This window comes from Pelobates fuscus, chromosome 6 (assembly GCF_036172605.1).
Source record: "Pelobates fuscus isolate aPelFus1 chromosome 6, aPelFus1.pri, whole genome shotgun sequence".
NCBI lineage: Eukaryota > Metazoa > Chordata > Amphibia > Anura > Pelobatidae > Pelobates > Pelobates fuscus.
The window spans coordinates 52,705,790-52,726,815 of record NC_086322.1 but is presented as its reverse complement, the minus strand read 5'-3'; the positions used below and the strand labels follow the sequence as shown (position 1 = coordinate 52,726,815).

The 21,026-nt window shown below is 39.9% G+C and overlaps 1 protein-coding gene across 2 annotated transcripts in view; it reads right to left on the bottom strand.

The window, feature by feature from the left end:
• Nucleotides 1-21,026, bottom strand: part of GRK4 (G protein-coupled receptor kinase 4) — a 192,832-nt gene that overhangs the window by 107,308 nt on the left and 64,498 nt on the right. The window contains exon 2 of one of the 2 annotated variants that reach the window (XM_063457695.1): nucleotides 1,522-1,617. In XM_063457695.1, coding sequence (XP_063313765.1) covers nucleotides 1,522-1,617 — 96 coding nt within the window. Of the gene's footprint in view, nucleotides 1-1,521; nucleotides 1,618-21,026 lie in introns of those variants that run through there. The other variant, XM_063457696.1, reaches the window with a different exon arrangement.

Here is a 21,026-nt window from a genome sequence, read left to right as displayed (position 1 = left end):
TAGACATTTCTACATGTGTGGTGCATAGTGTTAAGTTCCTATTTGCCATAAATATACGGGCCCATTGGGATTCCTCCAATTTCTTTTGGAGGTCTGTTTCCCAAGTTGAGATAAAAGTGGGCTTTGCAGTGTAAAGTCTTTGGATAATTATATTGTACAATTGGGATATTAGTTTAGTGGGAGGCTTGTTTTGTATACATAGTTGCTCAAGAGGCGGTAATTGCCAGTCTTGCCTGAGTGTGGTGTTTGGGGGATAGTATTTGCGGAACCATGACTGTAACTGTAAATACATGAAACTGTGCGATTTTTCATGCCACTGCTAAACATGTATTAATCCTGCAATACGCTGTTGTGGCGTCTGATAAAACCTCGTACCCACCCGCACAACAAAAATAAAGAATTAAAAAATAAAATAAAAAATAAAATAAAAAAATAATAATAAAAAAAAAATATATGAACTCTTAATGTTAGATTGGTCTTAAAAAATTTAGATGTCAAGAGTGGGATAGTTTAGAAGACCGTGTGTGTTAGAAGGATGTAGCAAATGATGGGTGCAATTTAAGTGCCATTTTGCATGTGCTGTCTAACTGCTTAAAGGGATACTATGGGGTTATGAATACTGTAGTTCCTCCTGCCTCGGCCAATAAAGGGTTAAAAACCCTTCAATCACTTACCCGATTCGCCTCCTTAGACGTCACCTCCTCCAACTTCTGGTAGAAAGCTGCTAGAGGCTGTCTTAGTAACGCAAAGTAATCATTACAGTTTCTCGAAAACTGCAATGTTTTACATTGCAGGAATAAAGGGAAATAATGGCACTGCACCTAGACTACTTCAATGAGCTAAAGTTGTCTTGGAGCCTATAGTGGTCCTTTAATGTTTGAACTGGTTCCCAAAATGGATTAAATCTGTCAAGTTCTGTAACAAAGGTCACAGAGTTAAAATCTGCTCCAATTCCTACGTGTTATGCTTGTTTTTAACACGTGCAGCAATGCTGATTAGGATTTCTTGAACAGGATATGTCCAACAGTAAAAAGAAAAAAAAAAAAAAAAAATCGATTCAGCGAAGTCTCCTGATTACAGAAATATCCCACTTTTATAGATTTTGCAAGTTTTCAGGAAGTTACAGAACTTAAAATCATAACATGACCTTTACAGTTTCTAAACAGATTTTCTGCAGATTGCTTTGCTTAAACCATCACTTGCAATTGTTCTAACTTGCCGTATTCTGGAAATACATGAACAGGCGTAGATCTAGGAGCCATCTGGGAAATTATAGGGCCAAAATCTGAACAAGCGGTTTTCAAACTTGGCACTCATTGGTGGCTTTGCTAATCTCAATATGGGCATGAAATCCATTCTGCCCAGCTTACCAGAATTGTTTTTGTTTAAATGTATGATTTAAATATGTGCCGTTGCTCCATTTTACCATCACAAAGGTGAAGTTAAACATTACAAAATGTATCTTAGAAAGAATTGAGCCGTATCTCCAGGTTCCACGTCCTTCCAGTTTACTGTACTCACCAATAGTACGCCGGAGCTCCTCACACTGACTAATGTGCGGCAGTTTCAGCATATCCTTCCACTTTTTACTGCGGCCATTCCGCTTGCCACCTCCCCCTGTAAAACAAGAAGAAAAAACAAATAATCAGTATTCATTTTAGCTTATTTCTCCACTTACAGCGTTATTTAGTAAAGTGAGAATTGTGGCAAATTCTAACTTTAAACGTAAGGTCAAAGTAAAATTTTGGCCTCAAAATTTGAAATTGACTCTGAATTCACCCAGTTAGTCTGCATGCTCTCCATTTAAGTCTTAAGACATTTCACACAAAATTTTCATTTGGGCATCTCCACTTATCTCTTATCTACCCTATGCATGCTATGTCAGCAGTGCTGGCCACCTGTCTCAGGGGGTTATTCCGTAGAATAGTTATTTAACAGAAAAGGACAGTTCTTCATTCCATCACCCCAGAAATCATTGTTGAATCTCTTACTGGGATCAAGAGTACAGTGAAGGAAGGTGTAAATTACCATTAGGAGTATGCATTTGTAAAGCCATTGCCACACGATGTGCTGGAATGTGCCATTATTGTACACAGCACTGGTGGGGGGGAGATTGGGGGGCAATAAGTCGGATGTATAAAAATGAAGAAAAAAATAAATAAAACAGATCAAAATTAACACTTCAAGCAACAGAATCACTATAGCAAGCTTCTCAATAGTCAAAGATTTGGCCGAAAAGTCCAGATTTAGGTCCTGCCTCACAGTTTTTTTCCCCCCTGATAACTAGCACCTGTTGAAACCAGTAAATTGTCCCCAGAAAGTGCAGAGAGTGCATCATTTAAAAAGTTCAGGAGGGCTCTTAGGGGTCAGCTAACAGGGAGAGTGCTTCAGTGTTCTGTAGGCAGAGTGGGCCTGGCAGGAGCATCTTAATTCCATGAATACACACCAGATTATCATGACCCTTTTTAGGTAGGCCTGCCATCAAGGTTTAGGTAGCCCCCAATCCCAAGTTCATACCTCCCGTATAATAGCAGTTATAGTGCAAATACCATGTACCAGTCTTACCATTTAAAAGCATCTACATTTTTTATATAATACAAAATGTTTTGTATATTGGAAAATTCTACTCTAATGCGTTGCTTCATCATTGGGCCATCTAAATAGTTGTAGCTCAAAGACACAGTACTATTTCCTAATTCATGCCCACTCAGACTGTTCAGAACACATACTTGAGCAACTAGCATACAGAATTTCGTATGTGAGCTTGCACGAAAAACTCTAGGAGTGCACAACCCCTGCAAGTGTCAAAACGGTTTTGCTCTGCATCGAGAGTGGGTTGACATTACCTCCATTCTTACACCATTTTTAGTACCAGGGGCTTCTCAACCTTTACAGTTTCAAGTTCCGATGCAAGAATTGGCTTATTCTACTTAGTAGGTGGACAGAATAATCTCCTACTGGTTTGGATGGAAATAGTTTGAGAAAACACTGATTAAGTACACAAACACGGAAGCTTGGCAATTAGGTGAAAAACTGGAGTCTGAGAAATTAGGTGTCAAACCCAGGATCTCAGGATATTCCTAGACATGTGAATATTAGATCTGCCAAATGCTGGCTTGAATTTTAGCCGTCTGATTGTGCTCAGCATACAGAGATGGATAAATAAAAACCCTTTCTATACGTTTGAATTTGTATGGTAGTTATTGAATTAATCTACAAAATGTGTAGGTGGCATTATAAAGAGCTACATGGAATGATATGAAACCATACACGTTGCACATCTGGGAGAAAGCAGCAATGGGGCAGCCCAAGACTATTACTTTTTTGGGATGGTCTTCCTAAATTTTTGCTTTAATTATAGTTCTTGCAAGAGTCTGTTGCACAGGTTGCTTTCGGGCTGTTATGCTTTTTCCTTTTTTTAAATTAGAATACAGACTGATAACCAAGAAGATAAGACCCAGAGTAGAAGACATCTACTTGAACATGCTGAACCAAGCTACAGAAATATTTGAAAGTGTTAAACCAGGAAAGGTACATTCAGATATTCGCTGGCTTTCCACGGATGTCCCTAGTTTTCACTCTTCGATATACATTAAAAATATAAATACATATGTGTGTGTGATACACACTAAGCACTAGAATCAAGGCAGCCTGATATGCCACATGGACAGTATATTAGTTTTCATTCATGGTTCGTCGATATCAAGTAAGATTCCACCTGCCCTATTGACACCAATATTTGTAGAGTCACACAAACTCCTTGTGATATATGAGCTTCGCACAATCCTCCAGATTGCCCGACAGATCAGCACGGGAAAAGGCCTGGAGTAAAGTGCAGTGCGATCCCATTATTTACCACACTTCTATTGAAATGCCCTGAAATTCACTCCATCCGTGAGAGCTGCAGCAGTGGTCAGTATATGGGTCTCCTTGATCACGTGACCTGCCTATTTTCGGTGGATACATTTTTTGTGCTACTAACTGCATTATCTGCCCACCCTCCTCCGATTTCAGACCTATCTTGGTAAGTTTGTCACTATACATCCCTAATGTCATGAGCTCATACCCACCTGCATTTCCTAGTCATCAGCATGCTCAACCCTAACATTACAAGCAGCCCACCCTTTCCCCAAAGTCACTGCTAGTGTTTTTAATTCCCAATAGGGTATTCCCTAAAGGCACAGGCCTCTGGCAATTGCCAACTAGCCTAGCCTGAGAGCAGCCTTGGATCTTGGAAAAGAAAAACAGAAACTTTTTTATTTGTAAATATGTGAAATAAAGTTGCAGACTACTTTCTCTGTAGGTTCCAAACATTATTTCCTGCAATTACCCAGTCACTCCCAGGCACCTTAATGTAGTATAATGTAATCTCATGATTTTGTGTACAGAAACACATTCAATAACTTGTGTTGTGGCGTTTACTAAAAAAACTAAATTAGTTATGTCCCACTACATTCACAAGCTGAGCTATAAACTTTTCATATTCGCAAATGGTACTTGAAAAATAACACAACAGAGTGTGCCTAACTTGGATGTTCTTAGTCGGCACATAGCTTTCTTCTCAAGCCTATAGATGGTTAAATCATCAGTCCTTACACAAGACTCTCAGATAGAGTATTTCATAGACTCCTCTCCAGAAACAGTATCATTTACATTTAGCAAAACCACTTTCTCAACTAATGCCAGTAAAAACATTATAGCTTGCCGGATGCCAAATGATCAGTGGGGGGTGCGTTAGTCTCCCTGAATGACCCCTCATTGTTTAATGGAGACACTCATCAGACTGCTTTCTACTTAGAGGGAAAAAAAAGTAATCTGCTGCAGCGTTTAAACACTATTTATTCTAAACTGGCTTAATTTTTCATTTTTTTTTTTTTTTTTTTTTTTTAATTCTTTATTTTTACTGTGCAAGAAGAATTACAAGTATAGCAAAAGTGCCACAACAGCACGCATAGATTAGTCAACAGATTATTCAGATAGGCACGTAAAAACTGCACTTTTTTTTTTTGTATTACGTTGGAACATGCTAGGTACGATTGTGATGTATAGTGAGGAAAACAAAGAAAGCGTTTGTCAGGGAATAGTATATCGAGATGAGACAGCAGATTAGGTTAACTGACAATAAGGATATGATAAAAGCTGGGGAGGTCTCGACCGGCTATGCCATTAAAAACTTTACATGACTACTGAAGGGTAAGCAAACTGAAAACATAGCACATAAAACATATGGCTGGGATCTATTTATGGGTGCACTGCTGGGGCTCTCCCTGATAACATTACCGATAATAGCGCAGGCAGGATAAACGAGTAAGTCTCTTGGGGTTTGGGCTTGTGCTGGTCGGCAAGTGTCTCTTCAGCCCACTCCCAGGGCTGGGAATCGCCATGCCCGTGTGCATATGGTTAGTCCCTGTCCTCTTGGGGGTCTCCCCCCGGCAGGTCGAGGTACAGCTCTCCGCTCATTTCGCTCTGTAGCACCAGTCCCTTCAGCTGTTTGGTGTCCTCTGTTGCGGACGACGTGTGTCCAGGTTTGCTGCAAGGTCTGCCGCTGGCTTGAGGAGTCCGGTACCACCCGATGGTCTTCTGGCTGGCCTTGTTTGCGGCTCTCGCCCTGGCTTAGTCGGTAGCGAGTGCCAGTGCTCAAGGGGTTTGACTGCTGGTCCCGCTTTGTGAGGTGCCGGCGTTTCCTCCCCGGCGCCCTTTTGGAGGTCCGAGGAGGGATCCAGCTCATGCGCCGTCTGGTCGTCGGGCGGATCCAAGCTGCTGCCTCGCTCCTTGCCCACCTAAAGGCTTGTCCCCGGGTGTGGAACTGTGTGCAGAGGTAAGCCATGAGTCTGCCGCAGAACTCTGTTATGTTTCCGGGGGGCTTGTGTGTTGTGAGCTTCGTCTCCGGCTGTTTCGTTGCCGCCATCTTGTTTGGACCTCGTGGGTCCTGTGAGGTCGTCGCTTGCTTTTGCGGTTTCGCAGGGGTTGTCGTCCCCAGGCTGGACCGGGATAACCCCCGCCGGTCCGGAGGGGGGGGTAGCAGGGCTTCGCTTTCCTCTCGCTTGTGAGCGGGCCCCGAGCCGGGGGATCGGCCGCCTCCTCCATGCTCTAGGCCCCGCTCAGTATTAGGCCGCATGGCCGGTTCGGGCTTCTCTGTGGCGGTTCGGTACCGGAGTGGTACCATTCTGCTCCGCTTGGTGTCCCGGATCGATATCCAGACAGCTTGTGTTGTGGGCTTCGATATATCAGGTATTTTGGACGTTTGTGTGCCCACCGGTGCAGGAGCCCTCAGAGGACACGTCCGGCCATTTTGGCTGCCAGGCCCCGCCCCCCTTAATTTTTCATTTTTAAGTTCTATGTTTAGTTATATAAGCAGAATTGCTAGCAAATGTCTAGATTTCTCTAAAATCAGGAGGTTAGAAACAGCCCTTTCCCACTCCTCAGTCAAGTTTGTGCCAGTCTGTGCTTGAATTCAGTCTTAAGGAAAGCAATGCCTGCAAGGGGAAAAGGTGAGGGTGGCCTGGTTCTATGTGAGAGTAGCAGCAGCACAGAGGAAGGTGAGAAACAGCTAGGATGATTTATTGCTTTATATTAGCAATCTGAGAATGGAGAAAGAGAGAACAAATCTGTTTTATTTACACCAACATAAAATGTTGATGACTTTTAACCTGTTATGGGAAGCAAGTCTATGATTCCCAAAGATGGGTATGCAGGAGAGGTGTGCCTCACACCACCTGTAACACCTACTGAAAACATGATATAGTCTTAGCAGGAGACAGGGATCACAGAAATAAATTAAAATATGAGTTTATTCTAGTATTACGGAAAGAAACACTTAATTGTGTAATATAAGTAAAGCCAGATGTTTCGAAAACTGCAAATCTGTATCTGTCGTAACAGGTTCACTTTAAAGAGAGATTGACAGTTTTGCATTTAAACCAGTAGAACAAACCTGGATTGAGTTTTCCTACTTCCAAATGATGACAAGCCAAGTGTAGCAAGGTACAAGCCCTAGAATGACAGAGGCAAACACTGATCATCCGGCAACAGCTGCCAAAACATACACCACTTGCAGACCTTCAAACTGCAACTCACCGTGCTGCAGAACATACAGCCTACCAAGCCATCATACAGGGAGGGGAATCGTGGTCTTGTGACTAGCTAGAACAGTGATGTTGATTCTGTGGAACTATGACTGGGATGGACTACATCTCTTATGATGCTCAGCCAGCCAGTCACCCAGTTATAGCAAGTGTACAAGTTAAGTGGAAGGCATTGCAGTAACCCCGCATCCTTAAAGCATGGGGTAAAGTGATAAACCGCTTCTCATTACTCTAAGGGGGATATTTATCAAGGCAAAACAGGTGCAAAGTGCTAAATGTTTAGAGACATATTAGTACCAGAATAGCACTTGTTTTTACCTTGCTCACCGCTCCTAAGCTTAGCTCTCCATTTAGAGCAGGTGCGATTATGAATGGCAGTAGAACAATACTGAGCTCTTACAAGTGGCACTCAATGATATTTTAAATGTGCTGTTGCAATGGAAAAGCTTTAAACTGTACACCCATCAGACACCCGTTATAGGAAACTCATTAGTTTGGATAGTCTTCTTTTCTATCACGTTTATGTCTCTTAGAGATGTGCTTTTCCATGGTATTAGCTTACACATAGCCTGAAGCCACATGGGTTTATAAGTCGCGCAGTAACACACCTTAGTATGACTGTTGGCAGCAGTAATCTATGTATATCGCAGAATAATCGCTAAGTATTTTAATATGATTGCGAATGCTCACCTGTCTCCATTAAATGTGATTGCAAGTGCAGGCTTTTTAAAAAAAAAAAAAAAAAAAAAAAACGCTACACAGTAGGGAAATCGCTTTAAGAATTTTTTTTAAAAAAATGATGGCTTCAATTTAATACGCTTTCCATATGATTCAATACTATCAGAGAAACTTTCCAAATGATTTTTCTACAAAATGTTCCATTCACTTTAATGTTGACTACGGCAGATACATTATTGGGAATATCTTTCTCACGGTATCGAATCATTTGGAAGGCTTATTAAATCAAGGCCTATGTTGGAAATGTTACTTAATGACCAATTATTTATTACATTGTCTCATTCTATTAAAGGACCACTATAGTGCCAGGAAAACATACTTGTTTTCCTGGCACTATAGGGTCTCTAGGTCCCCCCACCCTCTGGGGCCCCCTCCTGCCGGGCTCTAGGGGGTGGAAGGGGTTAAATCTTACCTGTTTTTCCTCGCCGCGCTCCCTCGGCACGGGGAACTCTCCTCCTCCTCTTCGCCGTCATCGGCTGAGTGCGCATGCGCGGCAAGAGCCACGCGCGCATTCAGCCAGTCCATAGGAAAGCATTCTCAATGCTTTCCTATGGACGCTGGCGTCTTCTCACTGTGAAAATCACAGTGAGAAGCGCAGAAGCACCTCTAGCGGCTGTCAATGAGACAGCCACTAGAGGCTGGATTAACCCAAAGGTAAGCATAGCAGTTTCTCTGAAACTGCTATGTTTACAGCAAAAAGGGTTAAACCTAGATGGACCTGGCACCCAGACCACTTCATAAAGCTGAAGTGGTCTGGGTGCCTATAGTGGTCCTTTAACATCTATATGCCTTCATTAGACTTGTCCACAAAGAAGTGCACCTATAATAAGCAGGGTATATAATGAGTAGTTGCCTATGCCCTAAAAAAAAAAAAAAATGGTTATGAATATTCCAACCAGCGGATACCCGCACAAATCGTACACGGATCTATGTTTAGGTTTGATATCAGGGGTTTAAATTTACTTATAGCAATGAGATCATGATAAATAGGCCTGACACAGTTAAATGTATCATGCATTATTTTGTAAGTCAATACTTCTAGTGAAAATAAAAGAGGTTTCGAGCACTTACAATGACCATATGTGAAAGCCAGCTATTATACCCACAGACCAGAGTCTCTCTTGTCTGGTAGTTGATATGGAGTAGATGAGATCTCCTCTACTCAATATTTCTAGTGAGCACACCTCCTGGCCTACCCTTGCTCAGTGGGGGCAGCCATCTTTATTCCAATCTGGTCAGAAGGATTACTTATGTACTATCACAATGTGAAGGACGGAAGCCAAAACGGAGTGCATTTAAAAAAAAAATATATATATATATATATATATATATATTGTGTGAAGGCAAGATATAATTGATTTGCCATGCATGGCTGCATCATTAAGAAAACGAGTAGAGTACAATAACAACGTTGATAATGCATATGAAATATTTGATATTAACTTTTTTTAACAGTAAAACTGGGTAGAGTGCAATTTTTATTTGATTTTAGATTTTGTAGATGTGTGAACGCACACTAGCGATCTTATCCAAACGGCGATATTTACTGAAGTAAGAATTCAAAGCGAATTGAAAGTGGATATCAAATTTAATGCCAGAATAGCTCAACTGAAGGTGCAACTGACTTAGATAATGTTTCTAGTCCGGGCTACTTTGACCCTAAATTTGAAATTCACTTTGAATTCTCACTTTAGTTAATAAATACTGAAAGATTTAAGATGGCTGCCCGATAAAGTAGGATAAGCCATTAGATGCAATGAAAAGGATGTATTTACTTACATGTATGATTAACTAATAGTATACAGAGGGGGCTATAGTAGATGTTATCTTTTACTTTTAATCAAGTTTTTCATTTATCTATGGCTAAGGGGTTATATCATCCTAGAACCGATGCTAAAATGAGTATTGTCAACCATGTCTACGCTATGTGCGCACACCGCCATAAACTACATATTGTCCAAGTGTTCCACAATGGTTGTGAGCCTTGGTACTTACATCCCAGCTTGACAAATTCCTGGAACCGACAAAAAACACATCACCGTCAGTATCCAACTCTTTACTTTGTTTCAGATTTATTTTAATTGTTTCTTTTTCTGGTTTCATACAGGGGATCATTCTCCGGCTGGCAAGGGATAGTTTCCTTAATGCTCAATGTAATGGACTTCATTAAATATTCCTGCTACTCTCCTACGGCCTAAGGGTTAATATTTTTATATTTCCAGACAAATTCTTACGTACAGATAGATTTGGGCACACCTAGGAAAGTCACAGATTGTCTGCATCGCTTAACAATTGAAGGAAGGTTAGCGAGGGCACGGTCATACAAAGTGGTTTCAGAATGGTAATATAAGAATGTTAGACGCTATCAAGGATTCTGGGCATACAATTAGAATATACAGTAAAGCAATATTAGTGCTGTGTACTCTGACTTAGAATTACTATAGATAGCTGCACATACTCATTGCATACATGGTGAATATTAAAAGGGACATTCCAAATTAAAAAATTCAAAATTCAAAATAAAAAAAAAAATCACAGAGAAAAAATATTTCACAATACACAACATAAGCCAATGCACGCATAGAAATGCACAAAAAAATGACTGCAGCCTGCAGGTGATATAAAGGGAAGTTATTTCACAGTTTTTGGCATTAAATGTCATTTTTGGTTTTATTTAAAAAAAAAAAAAAAAAGAAAAGAAGGAAGTCGTGTTCAAGGCTTGTGTTTTATTGTCCTTAAATTAATTTTGCACGGTTAAAGCGTTTCTCCAAGCACCATGACCACTTCAATGATTTGAAATGGTCATGGTGCCTGCAGTCTGTATGTGCTGTGTTTCGCTTTAAAATGCTGCCCAAACAAAGTTTATTCCTCAGCTGTCGGAGGTAAAAGTCTATCCCGTTAGCCAGCCCACGGAACAATTCTGTACATATTAGACAGATTGAGAGTGAGTGAAGGCATGATTACTTTTCTACCCAGCTCTTCTCCTGGTACATCACTAAAGGGAGCTGAATCAAAAGGACACTCTGCAGTACTTTAAGGGTTACCTCCATGTCCCCTTTGGCATATTTTATAAAAGTGCCAATTTCAAGAGAATGATCCCTTAGTTACACCATCTGGCTGTCAGGCAAAATATGTCTCAGAATGCATTGATGCCCTTATTTTTCCCATAATATATGATTTTCTGTTATCGTTTCTCTCTTTCTATATCGATATACAGTTACTACTTATGTGCATTGGTCTTTACTGCTTTCTGCTATTCCTTTTCTGCCATTGTAATGATTTTCCAGAAATCACCTTGGGAACATCATGTAACCTCTGTCCTTTTCATTTTTTTTGTTTGTTTATATTTCTGTAGTAAGTGACAGCTCAGAGACGTCATTGCTATATATGCTGGAAAACCCGAGAGAGACAGTCTTAAAATCCAGCTGCACTCCAGGGAACATTGGGATGTCTGAGCTGCAGATGGTCGCAAGCATCTGTGTCACACTGGCATGAACAATTCTAAGGTTATGTGTTTTTATGTAAACATCTATCCGAAAACCCTTGCAAGCTATTTACTTTGGCATTTGGGTCTGTTATATGCGTGGCATTCAGCATTGATGTCATAAGGACTATACATTAATAATAAGTGTCGAGGCTTGCAGCTATATTTTTAAAATATGCAAGTCCGTGTGTACTATATACAAGCACACATTATTAGCAAAGTGCAAATAGAAAGGGCACACATTCCAAAAGTGACATTAAGCATATGTTTAATAGACACAGACACTATCTGTATGCATACAAACAGATCCACAACTGCATATGCAAACACGCAATCTATACACACACACACGCACAGAAAGTTTGTACACTAAACCAGGGATTGCCAAGAAATGACTAAGAGATCTGAAAATGTTAGAAAAGTAAAAAACCAAAGATTCTCTAGGCTATTTTTCCAGCCAACTATTTTAGCCTAACGTTTGCGATTTCCTTGTGAATTCCACATAATTCCCAGTTTAGTGAATTCATTCCAAGGGGTGGGGGAGGAGGTTAACTATAGAGAATTGACATGGTAAATTAAAATGCGGGCCAAACCGAACAACAAACATATCTGTGTTGGAGAATTCTTTTATTACGTTAATTTTGGTCTAAAATTTGCAATCCACAACAATTTCTTGTACCGTAAATAAAGGGACTATAGTGTCCCTTTAATATAACGATATATTCGGCATAACAGAGATTAGCAATTCTGCACATTAAAAGCAGCACACGAAAAGGAAGATTTGTGGATATCGTGCGAATATTCTGTGACTTCTTCTTCCAACATTAAAACCAAAATAAGGTCAATGGCAAGATGTTTTAAATAAATGATAAGTGCTTTATCTTTTTCTGCTTGCCCCAATGTTTAATGTTGTGTACAGGATGTCATGTGAGCAGGAAAACTCTTTATATCAGTGTAGAGATGTCTATTTTTGATGCCAAAGCTGTGATAACTGTTCGAACATATGCCACTTTCTGTGACTTAGTAGCAACATTTTCATGCAATTTCTCATTACACAGGATGGGTTATGCCAGCGGTTCCCAAACTGTGTGCCACGGAAGACACACAGGGGAGCTGCAGAATATTTCCCCGGTGCTATGATTATAGCCACGAGGGAAACATTACTACTCAACAGGGACCCGGTCGAGTGCCGCGGTCCTTTAAGACCGCAACCGGGCCCCTGTAATGTCGGCCGGCTGGGAGGAAGTGACAGCTTGTCTCTTCCTCTTAGCATCACGCAGGGAGACAACGCGGGAGGGAGAGGAGGCAGCTGCAGTGTGAGAGGAGAGGAGCATGAAGAGCTCATGACCCCTCACTCCCAAAGCAGCAGGACTCCAAGCAACCCTCCTGGCACATAAGGTAAGTTAACAGGAGGGTGGCTGGAGATATTAAAAAAAAAATCACTGTGTGAGTGTGTGTATGTGTGTTTGGACACCACTGGGTTCTGCATATACTGAGAACAATTTCTACATGGAATAAATACATCAACGAATATCTTAAGGTCCGTTCATGTCTGTAAAAGTGCCTTTAGTATACGGATATTACCATTACTAATTAGGCACAAGTGTAACTTAGATTAAAAAAATAAATAAAACATGGGGGTCATACGTTTTGAAATGTTTTTCATTCAATTACTCACGGTTAGCAGCAGTAAGCACAAATCAGCTTCTTCCAAACAGGTGGAATAAATGAATTAGAAAATACTGATTCAACTGGGGGAAAGACCAATTGAGACAATTCAGGAATGGGAGCAAGGAGCCAAGAGATGTTCCAGGAACGGGAGAAAGACCCAGAGTGATGTTCGAGGACTGAGAGCAAGACCCCGGGAGATGTTCCAGGAATGGGAGCAAGACCCCAAGAGATGTTCCAGGAATGGGAGCAAGACCCCAAGAGATGTTCCAGGAATGGGAGCAAGACCCCAAGAGATGTTCCAGGAATGGGAGCAAGACCCCAAGAGATGTTCCAGGAATGGGAGCAAGACCCCAAGAGATGTTCCAGGAATGGGAGCAAGACCCCAAGAGATGTTCCAGGAATGGGAGCAAGAACCCGAGAGATGTTCCAAGAGAAGTTTCAGGAGTAGGAGCAAGACCCCGAGAGACATTACAAGAATGGAAGCAAGACCCCGAAACAGAAGTATTAAACTTATCTCTAAAAACATAACCTCGCTGGATTAGGATTTTTCCATTTAACAGGGTGCATCACTTATCAATATATTATTCTGTAAATTGTGAGGGGGCAGGGTGGACAACTGAAAATGTACCACAGTTTGTTTCTTTTGGAGTTTTTTGTTGTTGTTGTCCTTCTATTAACTTGACCTGCATTATTCAACAAAGTTAATTCACCATAATTCTCTATAAAGTGAATAAACCTCCCATGTATTGTTGTGGGCATATACAACAATAGAATACAGGAATAAACAACGATGGAGTTTGTTTCTTTAACTCTCATGCAATAAAATATGTCAACACAGGGGAAACTAAGCTGTGCAGCTGTTTTAAATGCCTTATCAGTAAGAGTATAAAGAACTGTGTGTTGAAGAAGGACAGTAAACCCAATGAAGAGTATGTCAATCTAGACAACATCAATATTTTTGTTACGTTTCTAGGGTGAATCCGTTTTATTAAAGCAATAAACCAATGGTACGCAGCTGATCCAGGTCACTGGAAACTGCATCATTATGAAGAAGCAAAACCTGATCAACCTTTAAAAATATTTTTTTTTTTTTAAAGTGAACAATACATAGACACTGTTTATGCTCCACTAAATAACGTAAAAGGTTCATAACCTTTTTGGGAAATTATCCAGGTAGACCCATAATACTTCTTCATGGGAAAAAGGCAGGAAAGGAGGGTCTTTTCCCCCACGTCAGAAGTGGGACTGTATGAATCAAGCCTATTCTAGCCAACGTCATCCTTCCTCTCACCTGTCAGCATCTGCAACAACCCCCACCTCGCCGGTACTCCTAAAAGAGTCATTAGGGGCAGGTTTGACAAAACCAGGGGATCACCACAAACACTATTTCAGGAACACCAGCATGTCATTGTAACTGATGTGGGGGTTGTGCCAGTGGCGGACAGGTAAGAGGTAAGTGACTTAGTAAGAGGAAGAATGACAACCACTAAAGTTACCCAGGTTTTGCAGAAATGGCAATGCAACACCTCCGGTGGCTGCTGCAGCAGACAACTCCTCCAGTGGCTGTCAGTGTAACAACCCATGAAAACTCAGTCACGTAATGCGGAAGCCCACACAAGAAAGCATTAATTCAATGATTTCCTATGAGGAAACTTGAATGTGCACACTCTATGAGGAGCATTGGATTAGACCATCGATAAGGAGGTCATGTCTCTTCCATGGCTTTACGGGAGGAGAGGTAAGCTGAACAAATGGAGGAAAAAGGTAAGTGAATAGTTTATTTTTTATTTTTTATGTTTGGTACATAATGGGGGTGGAAAGAGAAACATACACAACGAAGGACAGGCATACTAAAGCTTTAGGAATACAGGTCCCTTTAAGTTAGAATAGGTTTGCTTCATACAGTCCCATCTCTGACAAGGAGGAGAACTTCACCTTATCCTGGTAAAGTCTGCAATTTTGCATTACAGTTACATAGCAATCAAGATCAGAAAACAATTCAATTCCATCAAATTCAGCCACATCATGTTCTGTTGTGATTCTAAAGAAGGTAATAAAACCACAAAATGTATCATTATTGGTCAATAGCTTTTACTTATGGTCAGGTCCCTCAGACATCATGTTCAAACTCCTGCAAATGCCTTTAATTATGTATTTACTGCAACGCCACTGCTGTCCCCACTGCAATAAAGATGTTTTGATACGTAGAAGAGACTAATGAAGGCACTTTTAGAAATGTAGTTTACTTTAAATTCTAATGCACTTGATGAATGGATCACCAAACCAAAGCCATGTACATAACAAGAGTCCCAGTTTAAATAAATAGATTAAGAACCACTGATGCATGCATAAAATTTTAAGACTGGCAAATCATGACAAGAGCTGTGGGCCACGAATGCCAACACTCCAAAAATTAAACATTACTGGAATAATATCGCTCTATACTGCCACAGTAAATATCTGTCTTTCAAACAGCATTGGAAAATAAAATAAAATAAGGGGTGGGGGGAGGGGAGCCTGCTAAAATTCTGGTTGCGTTCTACTGCTCCCATCATTATTATGCTGGGTCGTGAACTAAACGCAATATCTATACACAAATAATCTGTGTTTATATAGAAGTCCCTAATTAGTACAGGAAGTATACATACAGTACTGACGTGTAAGAAACCACAAAAAAAAAAAAGAAATAACACAAGACTTAAAGTACACAGAAGTTAATCAAAACAACTGGTGCAGACCCAAAATGACCAGGGGAAGTCAGGGCAACGAGACTTCCTTTAAGCAGGGATAGCTCCCTTTTATGTTATGCCTAAACCTGACAAAACATCAGAAAATCCGGAGTTGTAGAACAGCTGGAGATCTAGCTTTTATCAAATCATTTTTATCTGTGTAACCTATTTACCTCCGAGTAAGTATAAACAGCAAAGCACTCATTGTGTTGTAACAACAAATTAGCAGATCAATTAATAGGTTTACATTTAAATGTTCTCACTCCAAGCAAAAAGGAACAAAAAGGTAAAAGGGCTTCTCACTCAGAAATTTGCTAAATATGTTCCCTACTATTTCCAGGAACTTGCTCTACTACAATTACTCCCCACAATATAGCATTATAAATTAATAATATGACTCAAGGCACCCATCTACCTGGCCAAGTATATACATTTTCCCATACCATTTGGGATCTCTGGCCCACCATCCTAGTTACATTTTCTCTGATGCACCAATGCAAAAGTGTCGAGAGAACATTTTATAAATGGACAACCTGAGGTTAAAGAAAATTCGGCTTAGAGGTAGTGAGTTCTAGTTGGGTCATACAGAGATTCTAAAAGGAAAGACCCATTACGTGAAATAGCCCCTACATTTACAATAACTTAAAGGACCACTCTAGTGCCAGGAAAACATACTCGTTTTCCTGGCACTAGAGTGCCCTGAGGGTGCCCCCACCCTCAGGGTCCCCCTTCCGCCCGGCTCTGGAAAGGGGAAAAAGGGGTAAAACTTACATTTTTCCAGCGCTGGGCGGGGAGATCTCTGCCTCCGATCCTCCTCCGTTCCGCCCCGTCGGCTGAATGCGCACGCGCGGCAAGAGCTTGCGCGCGCATTCAGCCGGTCGCATAGGAAAGCATTTACAATGCTTTCCTATGGACGCTTGCGTGCTCTCACTGTGATTTTCACAGTGAGAATCACGCAAGCACCTCTAGCGACTGTCAATGAGACAGCCACTAGAGGATTTGGGGGAAGGCTTAACCCATTAATAAACATAGCAGTTTCTCTGAAACTGCTATGTTTATAAAAAAATGGGTTAACCCTAGCTGGACCTGGCACCCAGACCACTTAATTAAGCTGAAGTGGTCTGGGTGCCTAGAGTGGTCCTTTAATAGAACACTTTAAAAATTGGGGAAAAGATAGGTGGCTCAATTTATTATGCAAACTACCAACCAAAATAAAAACAAATAAAAACAGATCTACTTCAATCTATTTTTCATACATATCTGTATCTTTGAATGCAACGCGCATGGAATAAAAGTGTATATCGCTTAAGACTGCAAGACAATTTAGAATTTTAGGTCAAAGTAGTTCAGCAGAAAACAGAACTGGCTAGAGAATGTGGCATTCATTTAAATTATATTAGCAGTCTACACATAGCCATTACACCTTTATGGAGAAAGGTTCTTTTGCTTGTATAACTTCACACTTACCCTTAAATTACTATTCAGGTATACCTCCGCCCTCTGTATGCTCTTTTGTTTAGTGTTTGTTACGATCATTACAGCCGGACTGTGGTTGATAGATTTTCTAGATTCCGGAGATAAATCCAGTTCTCTACAGGATTAATTACTGTTTATGTATTGGATACTTGCCGCACAGAGAGTTATTCACTAAAAGGCGGAATTGGCTATTTTGTGGTCAAACAATGCAAATGCAATGACAGTACTGTCAAACTGGAAGGGAAAACACACACACAAACAAACAAACAAACCCACTTCCTGTTAAGCTATTCATTGAACAAAAATTCGAATGATTCTGCAGAGTTTGCAATTTGGAGGAAGAATTCAATTCTGCTTTAGAATAAGCCAATTTTCCTATTCACATTAGCTACCAATCTGCCACAGAATTAGGGAGTTAAATTTATGCTGAAATCCGAATAAGCAAAAAAACTAAACAAAAAAAAAACCCATCAGTTATAAGGCATGAGAGCATCGACCCATGCATTGCACTGAACCTTTCATTTTTGTCACATCCGCTCATTTTCAGTTTTTTTAGATTTCAGCTTGTTTTAGACTACGGTAGGCGTCATCCCCACACATTGACAGGTGGTGGGTAAGGACAAGATATATAGATATATTTAAACTCTACATGAGCAGGGCTTCGTAGTGAAACACTGCACATACAGACTCCAGGCACCATCACCACTTCACATGACTGAAGTGGTGATGGTGCTTGGAGTAACGTTTTAATATTTGAAAACAGTGTGGTTAGACATTTGTAGAGTGGATGGAGAGCATTTACTTGGAGTGATGACAGAGATTAGGTCTGTCCTGGTCATAGTCGTTTGCAGTCATGCAAAATGTAAGCCATTATAGTAGAAAGGAGAAAGTAACCGCTCCTCTGCCAACTTTGTTTTTTGCCATTATATTTATTTCACTGCAATTCAGCAAATCTGTAAACCTTCTAGTGGATAATCCAAAGAGCGTGCATTATTTTATACTACAACCAATTACTTTAGGCAGGAAAATATAATTTATTGTTATTGTGTACCGACAGTGCAGTCAAATCAATTATTCTGAACCACATTTGACAGCTACCAACAATACAAACATGTTTATTTTTTTTGTGTTTTTCTTTTTAAAAACTATGTATAGCGCCAACATACTCCACAGCGCTGTACCATTTGGAAATATAAACAATCAATTTACACATACTAATATGAAAGGAACAGTGAATTTAACACTGCAACTCTGTGGGCTATTCTTTCAATCTCTTATAATATATATATATACGGTAAATACATTCGGGGAATACAGAGCTGCTACAATAAACAGTTTACTACAGGCAGTTGCCTGAGGCCTAATGAATATGACACACCTGTTTCCAATATTTGGAGATATAGAATGGGGGCCCAATTTTTAAGGGATTAGTGTACTATCAAATTACATATATTTTTCATTAAATTTTGGTGATCCCCCCCCCCCAAATAACTGCATTGCTTTGAGTGTGAATAGTTCCTTCCTTATTTCGTAATAAAACACATTCGCATTGCTGTGTTATAAAGATAGTTGTTTTCCCAGGTTGTGATTGAGTCTCTCTATGGTAACAAAACTGTGGCGTCAAACCACACACCTGTAATGAGGTTATGGCTAGAAATATTAAGGATTAAGAAAAAAAAAAAAAATCAATCATCCACTTTGTGTCAACGCCCTGTATAACACATCGTCTGCAGTTTGGGTGCACCTATCTACATGAAAACATGGAATTCACATCCACAGTTCCCAGATTTTTATACTTTGCCTGGTATGTGCCGCACATTGCAAAACCTGAAAGTTCAAACTTGCTTTTTTTTATTATTATTATTAATGCTCTAGAAATAATTTTAGGAGCTGCAATTCTGTCAAAAACCTAAAAAAAAATAAAAAAAATAAAAGTCTTTCTCTATACTCCCCATCCCAAACCTCTTAACGGAGCTGTATGATAACCGTTCACCTGTTTAGTACTTAAAAAGAAGTCACAGGCACTAAGCACTGTGGCATATATGTATGCTGGCAATGATGGAGTTAATCTGTTTTGTCTAGGATTTTAACCCCTTAACACCGCAGCCAAATGTACAAGTTGTGAACAGAACAAAACGTAAACAAAACCTGGCATTTGCGCTATATGTCTGTCCAACCGTAATTCACCTCTTTCATATGAAATGCATCCCCCCTTATTATATATCATTTTATTCAGGGGAAACAGGGCTTTCATTTAACATCAAATATTTAGGTATTAAACATAATTTAATATAAAAAATATATAAAAAAATGGGAGAAAATTTTTTTTTTTTAATTTTTTTTAGTTCTATGTGACATTTTAACTGTGGATGTCAAAATACTGTTTGCTTTTACTGCAATACAATACACATATTTGTATTCAGCGATGTCTCACGTGTAAAACAGTACCCCCTATGTACAGGTTTTATGGTGTTTTGGGAAGTTACAGGGTCAAATATAGCGTGTTACATTTGAAATTGAAATTTGCCAGATTGGTTACGTTGCCTTTGAGGCTGTATAGTAGCCCAGGAATTAAATTTACACCCATAATGGCATACCATTTGCAATAGTAGACAACCCAAGGTATTGCAAATGGGGTATGTCCAGTCGTTTTTAGTAGCCATTTGGTCACAAACACTGGCCAAAGTTAGCGTTAGTATTTGTTTGTGTGTGAAAAATGCAAAAAACGCCAATTTTGGCCAGTGTTTGTGACTAAGTGGCTACTAAAAAAGTCTGGACAAACCCCATTTGCAATACCTTGGGTTGTCTACTATTGCAAATGGTATGCCATCATAGGGGTAATTTTCATTCTTGGGCTACCATAGGGTCACAAAGGCAACGTAAGCAATCTGGCGAATTTTAATGTGAAAAAAATGAAACACAAGCCTTATATTTGACGCTGTAACTTTTGAAAACACCATAAAACCTGTACATGTGGGGTACTGTTGTACTCGGGAGACTTCGCTCAACACAAATATTTGTATTTAAAAACAGTAAAAAGTATTGCAGCAATAATATCGTCCGTGTAAGTGCTGTTTGTGCGTGAAAAATGCAGAAAACGTCACTTTTACTGGCGATATCATCGTTGTAATACATTTTACTGTTTTGAAACACTAATATTTGTGTTCAGCGAAGTCTCCCGAGTAAAACAGTACCCCCCATGTACAGGTTTTATGGTGTCTTGGAAAGTTATAGGGTTAAATATAGTGCTAGCAAATTAAATTCCCTATACTTTCGACATGGGTTGTCAGGCAGGTCCCGCTAATTGTAATTAATTAGGATACCTAATTATGTAAAATTATTACATAAATATATGTGTAGAATTAATATATGTATATATATATATATATATATATGTTACGGTTACCCTTAGGCTTGCTGAGAGCTGGACCGTTTAGTCGTCTGGATTCCTAGTTGTTGAAGAGGGGAGAGCCGATTTCCATAGTATTCCATATGAGTCCTGTAAGTGTAGACTCATCCCACTAGCTATAGCATAGCTAGGATACCTTTCTGCCCACAAAACGAGTCAAAGCAGCGATTTGAGGGTCAAGTAAGAACTGAGGTTTGGAACACCCAACCTGCTTTTTATTACAATCAGGTACACACAAACCCCTCCCAGGGGGAGGTATAAAATAACCAATAACGACATAGTACAGCCCCCTGATGCCCTCCCCTCAGCTTGGGAGATAATTGAGTTTCCTACTGTATCTACTCGATTATCTCCAAGCTGAAACTTATACATTTTTATACATTTTTATAACTTCTTTATTTTACCTAGCACATTAATAAAACTTGTATTTTTGT